This window comes from Mus caroli, chromosome 4, assembly GCF_900094665.2.
Source record: "Mus caroli chromosome 4, CAROLI_EIJ_v1.1, whole genome shotgun sequence".
NCBI lineage: Eukaryota > Metazoa > Chordata > Mammalia > Rodentia > Muridae > Mus > Mus caroli.
Genome location: NC_034573.1, coordinates 98,381,166 through 98,394,786, shown reverse-complemented (window position 1 = coordinate 98,394,786; position 13,621 = coordinate 98,381,166). Strand labels below are relative to the sequence as shown.

General features: G+C 45.5%; 1 protein-coding gene across 1 annotated transcript in view; it reads right to left on the bottom strand.

The window, feature by feature from the left end:
• Usp24 (ubiquitin specific peptidase 24) overlaps nucleotides 1-9,812 on the bottom strand; it is a 126,111-nt gene extending 116,299 nt beyond the window's left edge. Inside the window, exon 1 of the mRNA XM_021159480.2 lies at nucleotides 9,049-9,812. Coding sequence (XP_021015139.1) covers nucleotides 9,049-9,363 — 315 coding nt within the window. The 5' untranslated portion in view covers nucleotides 9,364-9,812. The remainder of the gene's footprint in view (nucleotides 1-9,048) is intronic.
• Nucleotides 9,813-13,621: the final 3,809 nt, after the last annotated feature.

Genomic DNA, 13,621 nt, shown 5'->3' with positions numbered 1-13,621 from the left:
CAGATAAAATACACATATACAAGCACCTTTTAAACTAAAATTTCATCCTCAACTGCGCTTTACTTGATGTCTGCACACTATGTACTAGGAGAATGTAGCAGTAGAAAACATTTGTGCACTTCATATAAAATGGTCCATGAGCTAGCCTTGACGAATGAATCTGTGCTAGCCAGATAACAAGAAGCATGGAGTGGGCAAGCAGGTGGCAGAAACCTATAAAGGAAAGGAAGGTAAGAGATAAAAATCAAGTCGAAAGGGAAACCCTGCAATAAAAGGATTTAGATTTTACCCAGAGGAGATGAGGGACTATAGATCCTTATGACCAAGGTTATGATTAAAGCTTGAATGTTAGAAAGATCCTTCTAGTGCTACACACAGAATTTCAAAGAAACATTTAGAGAAGAGGGGAATGGAAACCAGAGCAGCTAGGTCGAGGAAGGGCGCCTGTGCACTTACACATGCACAGGTACCGTGGCACTGCTTCTCTCGCAGCTGGAACTACAAGTTCTTGTGAGCCTTGAGAGATGGGTGCTGGGATCCCAACTCCAGTCCTCCAGCTTGAGCAGAAGAGCAGAACCGCTAAGCCACCTCTCCAGCCCTGACAACAGGTGTCAACAGAAAAGAGAAAGGGAGGGGCTACAGTGACTGAGATAACTGACAGGATGCTCCTCTGGTAGCTGGAATGCCTTCCTATTTCTGAATCAGCATAGCCTACTTTAAATTGTTTCTAAATGCCTTGCTGTCAATTTCCAAGTATAAATCTTAAAGTACAATTCAATTTCCAACTGAAACTGACAAGATGGAGTGAAAAGCAAGAAGGAAAAAAGGGATTCTTTTTCACAAGTAAGTTGGGGTCTGAAAGCACAGGTCACAGACGCTGCAAAGTGTCTGCCATAAAATGTCTGGCCATAATCTTATTTTAATTTCTAAAGTCATTTTGAAGACCTACTGATAAAGATTTTAAGTGTCATGTTGATTCTTATTGTTTCAAAAAATATTTCTGATATAAACTCTTGTGACTGCATGCTAAGTTAACTGAAGGTCACAAAAATGGATCACAACATGGACAGCAAACTTCAGCAGGACAACTGCGTTTACCTTACAGGTGGGAAGAAGATGGTAAGCAACTAAGATGTACTTATCTGCAAGAGGACAGTCAGGTCTGAGACTCGGCTAGGAAAGCAGCCCTCAAACCTTCCTATCATGATAGGCTAAAGTACTTTCATTTCTAAAAAAATTATCTAACTGAAATTTCGATTTAATTGTTGAAGTTTGGTCTGTTCCTATGTATTGTAATGCTAAATTCTGTAGGCTTTTGTTGTGCAAACCTTGTTGCTTGATTTGAAACTATTAGTTAAATAAAATTGGCTACAGCTGATTGAATTACTGGAGAAATTAGAGGTAGGTAGATTTCGAGTTAACTTGGTTGGGGGTAGAGAAGAGAGGAGTGAGGAGACCAAGAGGAAAGGGAGGAACAACAGGAGAGGGGAGAGGGGAGAGATGAAGAGGGAAAGAGGGAGAAGGAGGGGGGAGGGGAAGAGAGGGAGGGGTAGAAGAGGGGAGAGGGGTGTGTGTGTGTGTGTGTGTGTGTGTGTACGTGCGTGTGTGATGATCCCCACCATAAGGGGAGATGGACCATAAATGGCATGTGGTCAGGAGAAACAGCAAGCATCTAGGAAACTTCGCCGGGGAGGTGGCTAGGCCAGCAGTTAGAGAGTAGATTTAGATTAGGGGTTACCCGCCAGCAACTGTCAAAGCCAAATGAAATCACCATAGTCTGAGTCAGTTTTGGAAGCTGGCTGGGGATAAGTCTAAATTGGTTGTCCTACACTTAACTGTTCTAGCTCTTCAGAACAATCAAAACAATCAAGAGTATGGCTTCATAATCCATAAATTAGATTCAAGGAATCTCTAAAAACAAGTAAATTTCCTTTCACACAGAAGAAGAGAGAAAATCATAAACCATCAATAGTGGGAACAAAGTTTCTCACTGTTGGACAAAATTATGAACATGAAAATGGTCATATATTTTGTTAAAAATTCACCACAGACATAAACAGTGTCACCCACTACTAATGTGATCTTAACAAAAAAAAATTGTATGAAACAAATGTACCTGAAAATTGTGACAATATTCAGCAACAAAAATTTTATACAAACAATGAGAATGAGAAATACAAGCTTTAAAATGAAACCAATGCTCTCAAAAAGGCAAAAAACAGCTCTTCTGAAAATGAAGAACAATTTTCTTGGTTGACTATCTGCAGTTTATTCAGACTGAAGTGACTTATCTGAATTCTCTAGATATCTGAAACTTATTTGTTCAATGCTCTAAATTAAACTTTTTTAAGACTTATTTTATGAAAATGTGTTTTGTTTGCAGGACTGTGTTTAAACCACATGCATCCCTGGTGACCACAGAGACAGGAAGAGGGTGTTAGGTCCCCTGGAAGTAGAGTTAAGCACAGCCGTTTGTTAAGTCACCCCCTGAGTGCTGAGGACTGCTCTAAACCCCTGAGCCATCTCTCCAGGTTCACAACCCTAAACTCAGTTAAAATGTATTACACATTTCTAATCCTTTTCAAAAAAGCACACTGACATGTCTGTCCTTTGGCTTGTGACATCATTATAAATGCAGACATTCTCTTAGGGTTATGATACCCACAGAGGTGTTCAAATCACCTTACCTCGCCTGTTGTTAACGGTTCCTTTCTCCTACAACTAAGGGTCCACAGCCACTTCTTACCATAGTCCAAGATGCCTACTTCTTAGAGCAAACCGCCTCACGTGAAAACTATGTTTAAGTACGGGGGCAGCAACAAGAGAAGGTAAGGTAACCCCTCTGTCATAAAGGCAGGCTGGGAAATAAGCTGGACGGTAGTTCTGCCTATCAGCAGTCCAGAAGAGGAGGCTGCACAGAGGGTTCAAGGCCAGCCTGAGCTGCATGAAACCCTGTCTCAAAAGTCAAAACCAAAGAGCCATTCATACAAATACCGCCAATAAAAAGAAAGGGGAAATGTTTCTATGAGCAGTAGTGTGCGGTACAGCAAGAAGGAAAGAGGAGGCCTGGGGAGGGCAGGAAGGGAGCAAATAAGCACAAAGTATAATGGTGTCTGTGTGTGAAAATACCGTGAAGAAACCTATCTCCTCCTATACTAATCCAAAAATAAATAAATGAAACAATAAAGCTTAAACACAAATGAGTAAATCTATGTGCTGTAGTACAGTAAGTTTCTTTGGTATTCCAAATATGAAAATTTTCCTAGAAAACTCATCTCTGGCTTTGAAAGATTCTATTAAACCTTTTTTGACACTTTCTTATTAAAAATGAAGATTTTCAGTGTTGAAAAGGAAGCTCAGCAGTTAAAAGCCTGCACTTCGGGCTGGTGAGATGGCTCAGTGGGTAAGAGCACTGACTGCTCTTCCTAAGGTCCTAAGTTCAAATCTCAGCAACCACATGGTGGCTCACAACCACCCGTAATGAGATCTCATGCCCTCTTCTGGCCCATCTGAAGACAGCTACAGTGTACTTATGTATAATAAATAAATCTTAAAAAAAAAAAAAAGCATGCAATGCTTACAGAGAAACTGTAATCCCACTGTCACAGGATCTAACACACCTAACCTTTGCAGGCTCCTGCATTTATGTACACACACACATACACACAAACACACACACACAACATTTGAGAAGTAACCCTAAAAATATGTAAGTACACTGATATATTTTTCTACTAAAAGTTGAAACCTTGCAAGGCTTGGTTCTAGCACAGGACAAGCAGAGGCAAGAGGATCTCTATGAGTTTAAGACCAGCCTGGTCTACATAGTGAACTGCAGGCCAATCAGAGCTACACAAAAACAGAAAAACAAACAAATAAACCCTGAAATCTTCTCTTCAAATTATCAAAGCAGTACAATATAAAGTATTACAATAGTTATTTTTTTAATATTGAAACTGATTTCAAATCCTAACCTAATAAACTATACTATTCTGTCACAGTCTACTATGATAAACAGACTAAAAGCACAAGACACCCAGAAGGAAGTTCCTTATACCAATTACAAATATTCTAAAAGCGAGTGAGGGCCAGCAAGTCAGCTCAGCAGGTAAAAACCCAGATGGGTTCACAATCATCTGTAACTCCAATTCCAAGGGATGTGGTGTCGGTTTTTTGGCCTCTGTGGGAACCAGTTACACATGCCATGCCTATACAAATAGGCAGGCAAACATTTTTTCATGTGTAATTCATACACAAAATAAAAACCAATAAAAAAATTTTAAGCTGGATATGGTAGTATACATTTGTGATCTCTGAGTTCCTACAGCAGGATGGAAGGCAGAGACAGGCCAATCTCCCAGAGGCTCATGGGCCAGCGAGCCTGAAGTACTCAGTTCAGCAGCAGAATCAAGACACTAACTCAACAAGGTGTGGGCAAAAACAGAATCTCAAACACAAACACACAGACACGGATAGATAGACAGACAGACAGACAGACACACACACACATACACCACTAAAGAAACAAATAATTGAAAAAATCTTGAAAGAAAATGAGAGGGTAAAGAAAAAGCGAATCGGGCCCTTCCATGCACTCACTGAAATCTTTCTTCCCCAAGGAACTCCAGTCACCACAGAGAAATGTTTACTTCAAAAACCAGGCTATCCTGATTCAGCTTTCAGACTCTATTTTCATTTCATCTACTTTCAGCTGATCTGAGAATTTTCCCCTCAAACCTTTACATGGATTTTTTAATGTATCAAATCATAGTAAAGCAAAATACAGATCATATATTCAAATCACTGCTAACTAAAATGTATACTCATTTGATACTGATACTAGAACATACTGAGACTGACACAGTTTAGGACAAAAGAAAATGATCTTAATATGAGCTTCACTTCCAGCTGGGAAAGGGAGCAAGTGAAAAAGCTACCTATCGACGGGACTTTAATTCCCTTGTGTTTTGCATGTACCATGTGGCAGGGCCAACTTAACCTGAAAAAATAAAACCAAACAAAGCAAGGAATTCTTGCAAATACTTCTGACACAATACTACAAAGGAATGTCACATTCAATAAAAACAAAACATGAAATTCACAATTACTTGTCTGATGAGAATATGAAGTATTTCAGAGAATACTAATGAATAGAACTAGACAGCTAAGAAAAGTTAATTCTTTACTCACTGTAAAACTCCTTTCAAAACCTTTCACTAAAGACAAAACTAAAAAGGAAAAGGTGTACTGCATAACTGTTAAAGTTTCTAAGCTGCCGAGGATACCTGGTCAGAGTCACACTGACTGGGCAAGCCTCCGAGGGCCAACTCCAGAGCTCTGTGGAGAGCAAAGCCATGGGCAGCCCTCAGCAGTGGTCAAAGGGGCACGGGATTTTCTTTGGCCATAGGAAAGGCTTCCCACTGCGGGGATTTGAAGGCTGGCTCGCTCGGGAGAAGTTATTTAGAGCAGTTGTGAGATATCACGCTCTTTAAGAATAGAACAGACTACCTATTCGCCATGGAAGTGTTCTGGAGTAATGCCATTCATTCAAAATCAAAACCAGAAGGATTCTAAGAGGTCCTTCCAGACCCAAAGACCAAGAACCACTTCTACACCCACAGCCAACAATACCAGCAAGAATAAAACAGCTTCCTTTGCAAGGTAATATCTTTACTTAATTGAAAACCGTTAGGAAGGCTTTCTATAGTCTGTGTGTTTTATGGGCTATCTTGGTCTCTCTAAATGCAATTCTGTTGCTCTGACTGAATTGCAACTTTTACTTTTCAATTTTTTAATTTTTAAAGCAAATTCTAATTACAGAAGGGCCCCAAATCACCAAACTGATTCTTGCTACATGACCTTGGTAAGTCATGCAAAACGAGAGCCTGAAAGTAAGATCATTAGAATGCAAACTGTTCTGTTGGCCACCTTGCCAGTGGGACAGGGAAGGCATGAAATGTTTATGATTGACAGAATCATTACTGCCCCAAAATACATATATACAAAATAAATATAACCATTGTTTATCATTTTTCTGCCACATTTTTTTATCCATGTGCTAATAAGGACATAACCCAGAGTTCCAGGTATACTAAACATATTCTACCACTAAGCTGCATCCCCTGCCTCAAAAACCAATTTATTGCCTCAAAAATTTTTTTTCTAAAGGACCCTGAAAATAAGATATGCTATGCAGAAAGCAGATGTGCATGCATTTTAAGATCCAGTGGTCCCTTTTAGAGATCCGGGTAAATCAGACGTTGTCTCTCTCCCTGGACTCATTCCTGCACCCTGTCTTTTTCCTAGGAAAGGGAAGCATCTGGTTCTATAGCTGCCTCTGCAGAGACAGCTGCCCTTTGGGGACTGAAAGGCCACATCTATAAAACAAGTGAACTCAACTAAGTCTTGATTTCTAAAGTCTGTGCTTAAGAAAGAAAGAAAGAAAGAAAGAAAGAAAGAAAGAAAGAAAGAAAGAGAAAGAAAGAAAAAGGAAGGAAGGAAGAAAGATTCTGTTTTCATTCTACCCACTAGCATAGCCCTGATGCCTTGATACAGCCAGCGCTCACCATCCCAGCCTCAGAGAGTGGCCTCACAATCCACCTCTTTCCAAACTCTTCACCTTCCTTGCCGCCCACACTGGACCAAACGCACTCAATCCTGAAACTAATTACATGGACAAGCTAAAAGCATTCTGGCTTTCGATGCCAGACACCTAGACTGGGATGTAGGTTCTGCTTCTAACTGCATACCTAAAATGGTGATGTAGTAACTATTTTACTGAGGATTAGTAAAATATACAAATAGCCAGCCCACAGCTTGATGTACCTTTCAGAAGCCCCAGTTTCATGTCTGCCATATGTGATGATTTTTAAAACTGTTAAAATATTATCTCACTCCTGGTGTGGTATCAGAAGGTGGCCCATACTCTACCAGCACAGAGTAACGAACACAGCCCTCATCAGCCCTCTTGAAGTCTATTAAGTAATAGTATAGCCTCCCATAGCCCCAAGCCACATGTCAGGGGAAATGAGGGCAAGACTTTCTTTTAAAAGATAGATTCTCTGGATTTTCTTGAGAGTGAACTTCTCAGTCTGCTGCTCAGTTCAAAGAAGCTGCTCCAGATTGCTCCAACTTGAATGTATGGGAAGTAAGCTAACGTTGAGGTGCCACAAATATTTTAACTTACTTTGATTTTCAATCATAGGAGATTAAAAGCAGGAACAGAAAATAAAATCTCTCACATACTGAAAACACGCTGAGCTCCGTAGACGAGTATAAACATGCTCACAAGAAGCGACAGTTTTCTTCTTGGTTTCTAAATAGACCAAAACTGGCTAGAACAGGGGAAGAGTGACGGGAGCTGGTATCTCTAAGATGTCACACTTAAGAACTGTCACTTTAAGACCAGGTGGTGGTGGCACAGGCCTTTTAACCCTAGCACTTGGGAGGCAGAAGCTGGCAAGCCTCTGCATTCGAGGCCAGCCTGGTCTTACAGGACAATCAGGACTACACAGAGAACCCCTGTCTCAAAAAACTCAAACAAACAAAAGAGAATAGTCAATTACACAGAATTTTTAAAAATCCCCAAAGGAGGACCAACAGCCTTTACTTTCCCTACCAGTGAAGGACACAGCTGAGCTACTGCTTAACGGTGGACTTCTACCTGGAGTATGTAGACAAACACCAGACTGAGAAACTGCTGCAAACACAGTTACCACACAGAACACTGCTCAGGAAAAAAAAAAAAAAAATCAGGTGTCTTAGCTTAGAAATTACCCAAATTAATTTCTCTAAAAACACAAGCCTACTTACTAATTTGAGATCTGTGCTGTTCTGTAGCCAGGCTAAGCCAAGCTGCTATCTTCGACCCTAAAATACACTATCCGAAGAAAAGTACAAAAATTTCTGCCACGGGCTGCCATTTTCCTGCAAATTAATCCCCAGCACTCTGGCTTCTGGGTGATTCTTCCTTGTTTTGGCAGGCTTGCCAGCCTCGCCCATGTTCTCTGCTCACACGGTAAACCAAACACTAAAAAGGCATAGTTTCACTACTTAAGATCTGAGGGATCTGGCTGTACGTACTAGACTCCCTTCTCTAGACTCCAGTCCCATTTCTTCTCCCTAGTCTAGGCCGCCCTCCCACCCCCCACCCCCGCCTCCATGTTAGCCTCTCTGAGGCTACACCCCTTTCCTCGGGCTAATTTCTCTTCAGTGACCCTACTCCCCTTATCCAGGCCGTGTCCCAGCTTCGAGCTCCCATTCCTGATCTCATCGCCGTCTGGCCCTTCCTTTGCTCCTACTCCTTGCCCAGGCTTCTCACTCATTCCTTATCTCAGTCCCATTCCACTACTTGTCCCAATACCTGACCTTAGTCAAGCCCATCCTTACAACCCAGACATTAAGACAGCCAAACCTCTAGTCTGTACTCATTCCTATCATTCCTGGTCCTGTCTAGGCCCTTCCTCATTTTGGACCCTGTCCTCTTCCGAACGGTTGGCTTAAAAACCTAAACCCTACTTCTAACCCCACTGGTCCTCCTATCTGACCTGGCAAAGGCCTTCACTCTGGCAGGCCTATAGCGAGCACTATTTCTGACTCTGAACTGGTACCTATCCCAACCCTTCACTGAAATCTAGTGTCACAAATACTCTGGTCCAATGGGACCTCAGTTTTGACACCTGATATTCATGTCCTTCCCATTTCCCAAGCCACGCGGATTTGGAAATGTGGGCCCTCCTCCCCATCCCTCCCGGGATTCCTGCCCACCGCATAGACTCAGCAGGTAGCCTAGGGAGACCCCGCCACAGCCCAGAACTGTATACCCAACTCCATGCGGGAATATTCCTCCCCCAAGGCCCTTCTCTCCATAGGACCCCAGTCTAGTGACCCCGATCTCTGACCAGAACTGGTGTTCGATTATCTCGGTGCCCCGAGTTTCATTACAGCCCCCGCCCAAAAGTCCCGCTGCGAGCCGGGCAGGCAACGCTCCCTGTCCACGGGACTCCAGCGCGGCGGCCTCTCCCGTGAGGTCAGGGCAACCCCACTCACCTCCGCGTCCACCACCTCGTGGTAGGCGGGCGGAGGGTCGAAACCGCCACCACCTCCGGTGCTCCCGCCGCGGGAAGGCCCGCTGCCGTCGCCGCTGCTGTCGCCCCGTGGGCCGCCGCCCGGCCCCGGACTGGGGCCGCCGCTATCCATGGGCTCGTAGCCACCGTAGTCGAGGCCGGGCCGCTCGTTGGTGAGCAGCGCCACGGCCTCGTTGATGTCGTTCTTGGCCAGGCGCAGGGCCTTGCGGATGGTGGCCGGGTCCGAGAAGCCCATGCACAGCAGCGTGGTCATGTGCTGCTCCTCCTCCGATTCCATGGCTCCGGCCTCGGAGTCGCGCCGGCCGGCGTGCGGCGAAGCTGCGGCTCCCGGGCCTGGCGGGCCGTGCCGCGCTGCCTGGGCCCCGGCTCCGTCCCCGGCAGGGCCCCTACGCTCCCGCCCCGCGCGTTCCGAGGCCGCCGGGCCAGGGTTAGGTGCGCGCGTGGGCGCCGCGAGCCGAGCTGGGGTGGTGGGGCGCTCAGGCGCGGCCGGCCGGCCCAGCCCTGCGCGCCGCCATGTTGGCCTGCTCCTCCTCTTCGCGGGGCCGCGCCTCCGCTCCCGGAAGCAGCCCGGGCGGCGCTCGGGCCGCCGTCCCCGGGCTCGGGCGGCGCGGAGCGGTGGGTGTGCGGACGCGTGTGTGTTTCTTCCAGGCCCGGGCCAGGGAGGGGCGTGCGCCGAGCGGGTCTGAGGTGAGAGGCCGCGGCGCGCAGGGCGAGCACGAGAGTCCTCCGCCCGCGCCTCCCGCCCACCCCTTCCCCCGCGGCAACAGGTTCCCTCTGGGACGGGAGGGGCAGGCGCCGAGCGGCTCGCTGCCGGTGTCGCCGAGGTCCCCGGACGCCCGGGCCTCGGTGCCCTGACGACACTCGTGTCCCATCGCAGGTGACTCCACCCGCCGCCCCCGGAACCCTGCTTGGTTCTCCTGAAGTGTCCTGCGGTCCGAGGAAAGTGACCCCATGCGCCGCTGAAGCCCTCCTCGCCGCCCACAGACACGGGTGCCCAGATCCGCAGGACGAGCATCCCTGCTCACCCTCGCCCTCGACCCTCCTCCAGAGGGTCCTCTGGAGACCCCTAGACCTTGAACTCCCACTCCCAACAACACTGACCACCTGTCCCAGCAGGCCTGATAAACTTTACCATACTTTTCAGCCGGAATCCATGGAAAACCTAAAACACACACACACACACACACACCGTGCCTTCCATCCCAATATAGAAATTCCAGTGCTCTGTATGAAAGCATCAGAAAATGCAAACTGTATGACCGTCCTTCAGACACAGACACGCGGAAACATTCTGGGTGTCTACTTCTATCCTGATTCTGACCACCAGCCCGTTTCTACTGAAGTCTTTGGCTCAGGGGTGAAGACTTTCCCCTCTGTTTCTGTCTTCCAGCGTTTGTCTAGCTTTTTGCCTTCTGTTCCCACCTCATTGGCATTACCATGGCCAGTCCCCTTTGCCCCTTTTCCCGTTTTAGTGTCCTGATCTAGGTTTTTTCTCGGTTCTCTCCCAAGATCCTGGTTCCTCTTCCTTCTCGCATACTTGCTTATTAGTTTGTCTGCTTTGGTCTTAATCCTGCTTCATTCTTGAACACTCCCCCCCCAATCCACTAACCTTTCTTTCTCACACTGTTAAAACATTTCTGATGGCTTAACAATCGGACCTTCACATAGCCCAAATCTGAAATTACTGACAGCACTCAGAACTTTTCTCTGCATTCTCTGCCAGCATTTTCCCCCCTCAGATCCTGGTGGCTTCTTGCCTAATAATTTGATAGTTTGTAAACACCAGCTATTTGATTATTTACGGGGTGAATTTATCATTATATAGATATAGTTTCTATTGTTCTTACTAAAGGCTAGTAATGGGTTTGGTCACAAAGTAGACACCTGATTAAGATTTTATTTAAGATATAAGTTCTGGGGTGTCAATGAAGTTTTAAGTACATATAATAGATAAAGACCAAAGTAGTCTAAGTTGAAAGCATCCTGTCACAGAATATACACCAACACAATAGGTCAGGGCACCTGTAATCCCAGCCCTCCAGAAGCTGAGCCTGGGGGATCTCCAGTTCCAGAATAGCCTGAACTACGTATACATAGCAAGACCTTGTCACAGAATGACCAAGTGTACCATTTACCAAGTCAGGTACCGTTGATGCTGGCGATGCTGTGGAGAACAAAAGGACCATTTAATGATGGAAAGCGAAATAAAAACATTCCATTTCTACCTTGGGTTTGCAGAGTTAAGCCAACAGCTAAACTACTAAATGAGTTAGCAACAACAAAAAACTGCTTGCTACTAAGATTGGAGATAGAACTGAAGAGGTAATGAGAGGAGAGCCAGCCCACTCAGATGGCACAAAAAAAGGCTCATCAGCAGTGGCAGGTCTGCAGACCATGACAGAGGAAGCTGTGCTTAGCTGAGAGGAGGAAGCAGAGAAGGAAGCAGAGAAAAACAAGTCTGTGATGAGAACTGGAAAGGAGCCATAAAAAGCCTGCCCCCCAAAACTTGCCCTCCCCCACAAAAGCCTGCCCCCAAAAACTTGCCCTCCCCCACAAAAGCCTGCCCCCCAAAACTTGCCCTCCCCCACAAAAGCCTGCCCCCCAAAACTTGCCCTCCCCCACAAAAGCCTGCCCCCCCAAGATCTGCCCTCTCCCCACAAAAGTCTATCCCCAAAACCTACCCTCTCCCCACAAAGCCTAACCCCCAAACCTACTCTCCCCACAAAATCCTGCCCCCCAAAACCTGCCCTCCCCCCACAAAAGCCTATCCTCAAAACCTACCCTCTCCCCACAAAAGCCTACCCCCAAACCTACCCTCCCCACAAAACCCTACCCCCAAAACCTACCATCCCCCGACAAAAGCCTGTCTGTCCCCAACAATAGCCTCCCCCCCCAACAAAAGCCTACCCCCTTTCTCCTCCCCCCCACAAAAGCCTACTCCCCCACCCCCCAAAAGGCCACTTTTGAATCAAATCCTGGAGTGACCAAAAAGTCATTTGAGTGTCATTTGAGGATGCAACAGCAATGCCAGGATTTTTTGCATTCTTTTTTAAAAGCAAATCTCGTGGAGTAAGGCGGGTGTGGTAGCTCATGCCGTCCCTCCCAGCCCTTAGGCTGAGATAGGAGATTAAGAAGAGTTGCCAAGGTCATCTTCAGCTATGCAGTAAGTTTGAAAGCCATTCTGAGCTACAGAAGACCTAGTCCCAAAGAAAAATCTTGTTAAATTGGGGAAGTATAGATGTGTCTGTCTTATTCATGTTTTCATTTACATTTTTAATTTAATTGCAGAAAATCCAGAAATGTTAAAAAATTTAAAAAAAAAAACACTTTAAAGAAATTTAATGACAGCCAGGTATGGTATAAGTCTTTAAGCCCAGCACTTGGGAGGCAGAGGCAGGTAGATCTCTGTGAGGCCAGCCTGATCTACAAATAGAGTTCCAGGACAATCAGGACTATTACACAAAAAACCCTGTCTCATAAAACAGAACAACAACAAAATTACACCTATTTTACACACATCTTCTTTAGAAAGGTAGAGAAATAGAAAAGGTAGGTAGGACTTTAGAAATAAGGTATGGTGGAGTATCTTAAAGACATGAAGATCTCTACCTACCATAGTCATTTTTACTCGGTCTACTCTGAACTCACTCAGATGGAGACGTGTGTGCGCAAACGCACAGCTTCTGTCCTTTTGAATTTATTGTCTATGAAGGAAGATGATTATAAATAAACTATGATAGATACCTTGACAGGATTTCTTACTCTCCGGGGTCAGAGCAAATGTCTTACTTTCCACAGAGAAATGTCGAAGGCCAGGGTGTCTAGAAAGGAAATGGCATCTCAATTATAGTGTGAAAGGAAGCAGGCAAGCCAAGAACAGGGGTGTGAGGAGAGAAAGCCCCAGGTGACAGAAACAGCCTGTGCAAGCGTCCTGCGGTGCTCAAGAGTAAAGTAAGGCAGCGGCACTGAAAGGCAGGGTGCTATGAACTACAGAGTTCCAGAAGCAGAAGGAGAGAGAAAGCTACAGAAACCCAGACACTAGATCCCAGGAGGCTGTAAGAACTGGAGGCTTTATTCAGACAGAACAGGAACCCGTGAAAACATATATGCAGAGAACATATATGTTGCCACTGCTTAGGAAGACCAGCCTAGGGTAGCCACTCTGAAACAAAAAGTTGAGTTTTGTTCTCTCACCTAATATACAGTTTTTGATCTTGTTCCTGCCCCTTCCCAGTGCTGGAGATCAAAGCCAAGGCCTTGCTCATTCCAAGGGCTCTGTCCCAAGAGCACTGGTCTGTACCTTCTTTCTTTCTAGGATTTTCACTTTGTTGTATCTAAATATTCTTTTCTTTATGCCTCTCTTTAGTGAGGTTTGTAGAGTTTCTTGACTATGTGGCTTGAGGTCTCAGGAAATCGCTGTTCCTTATTATTGTATTAAGAAGGTCTCATTATATAGCCCAGGATAATCTCAAACCTGTGAACCTGCAGCCTCAGCCTCCTGAGTGTTAGCATTGAAGTGCACCATCATGTATGAC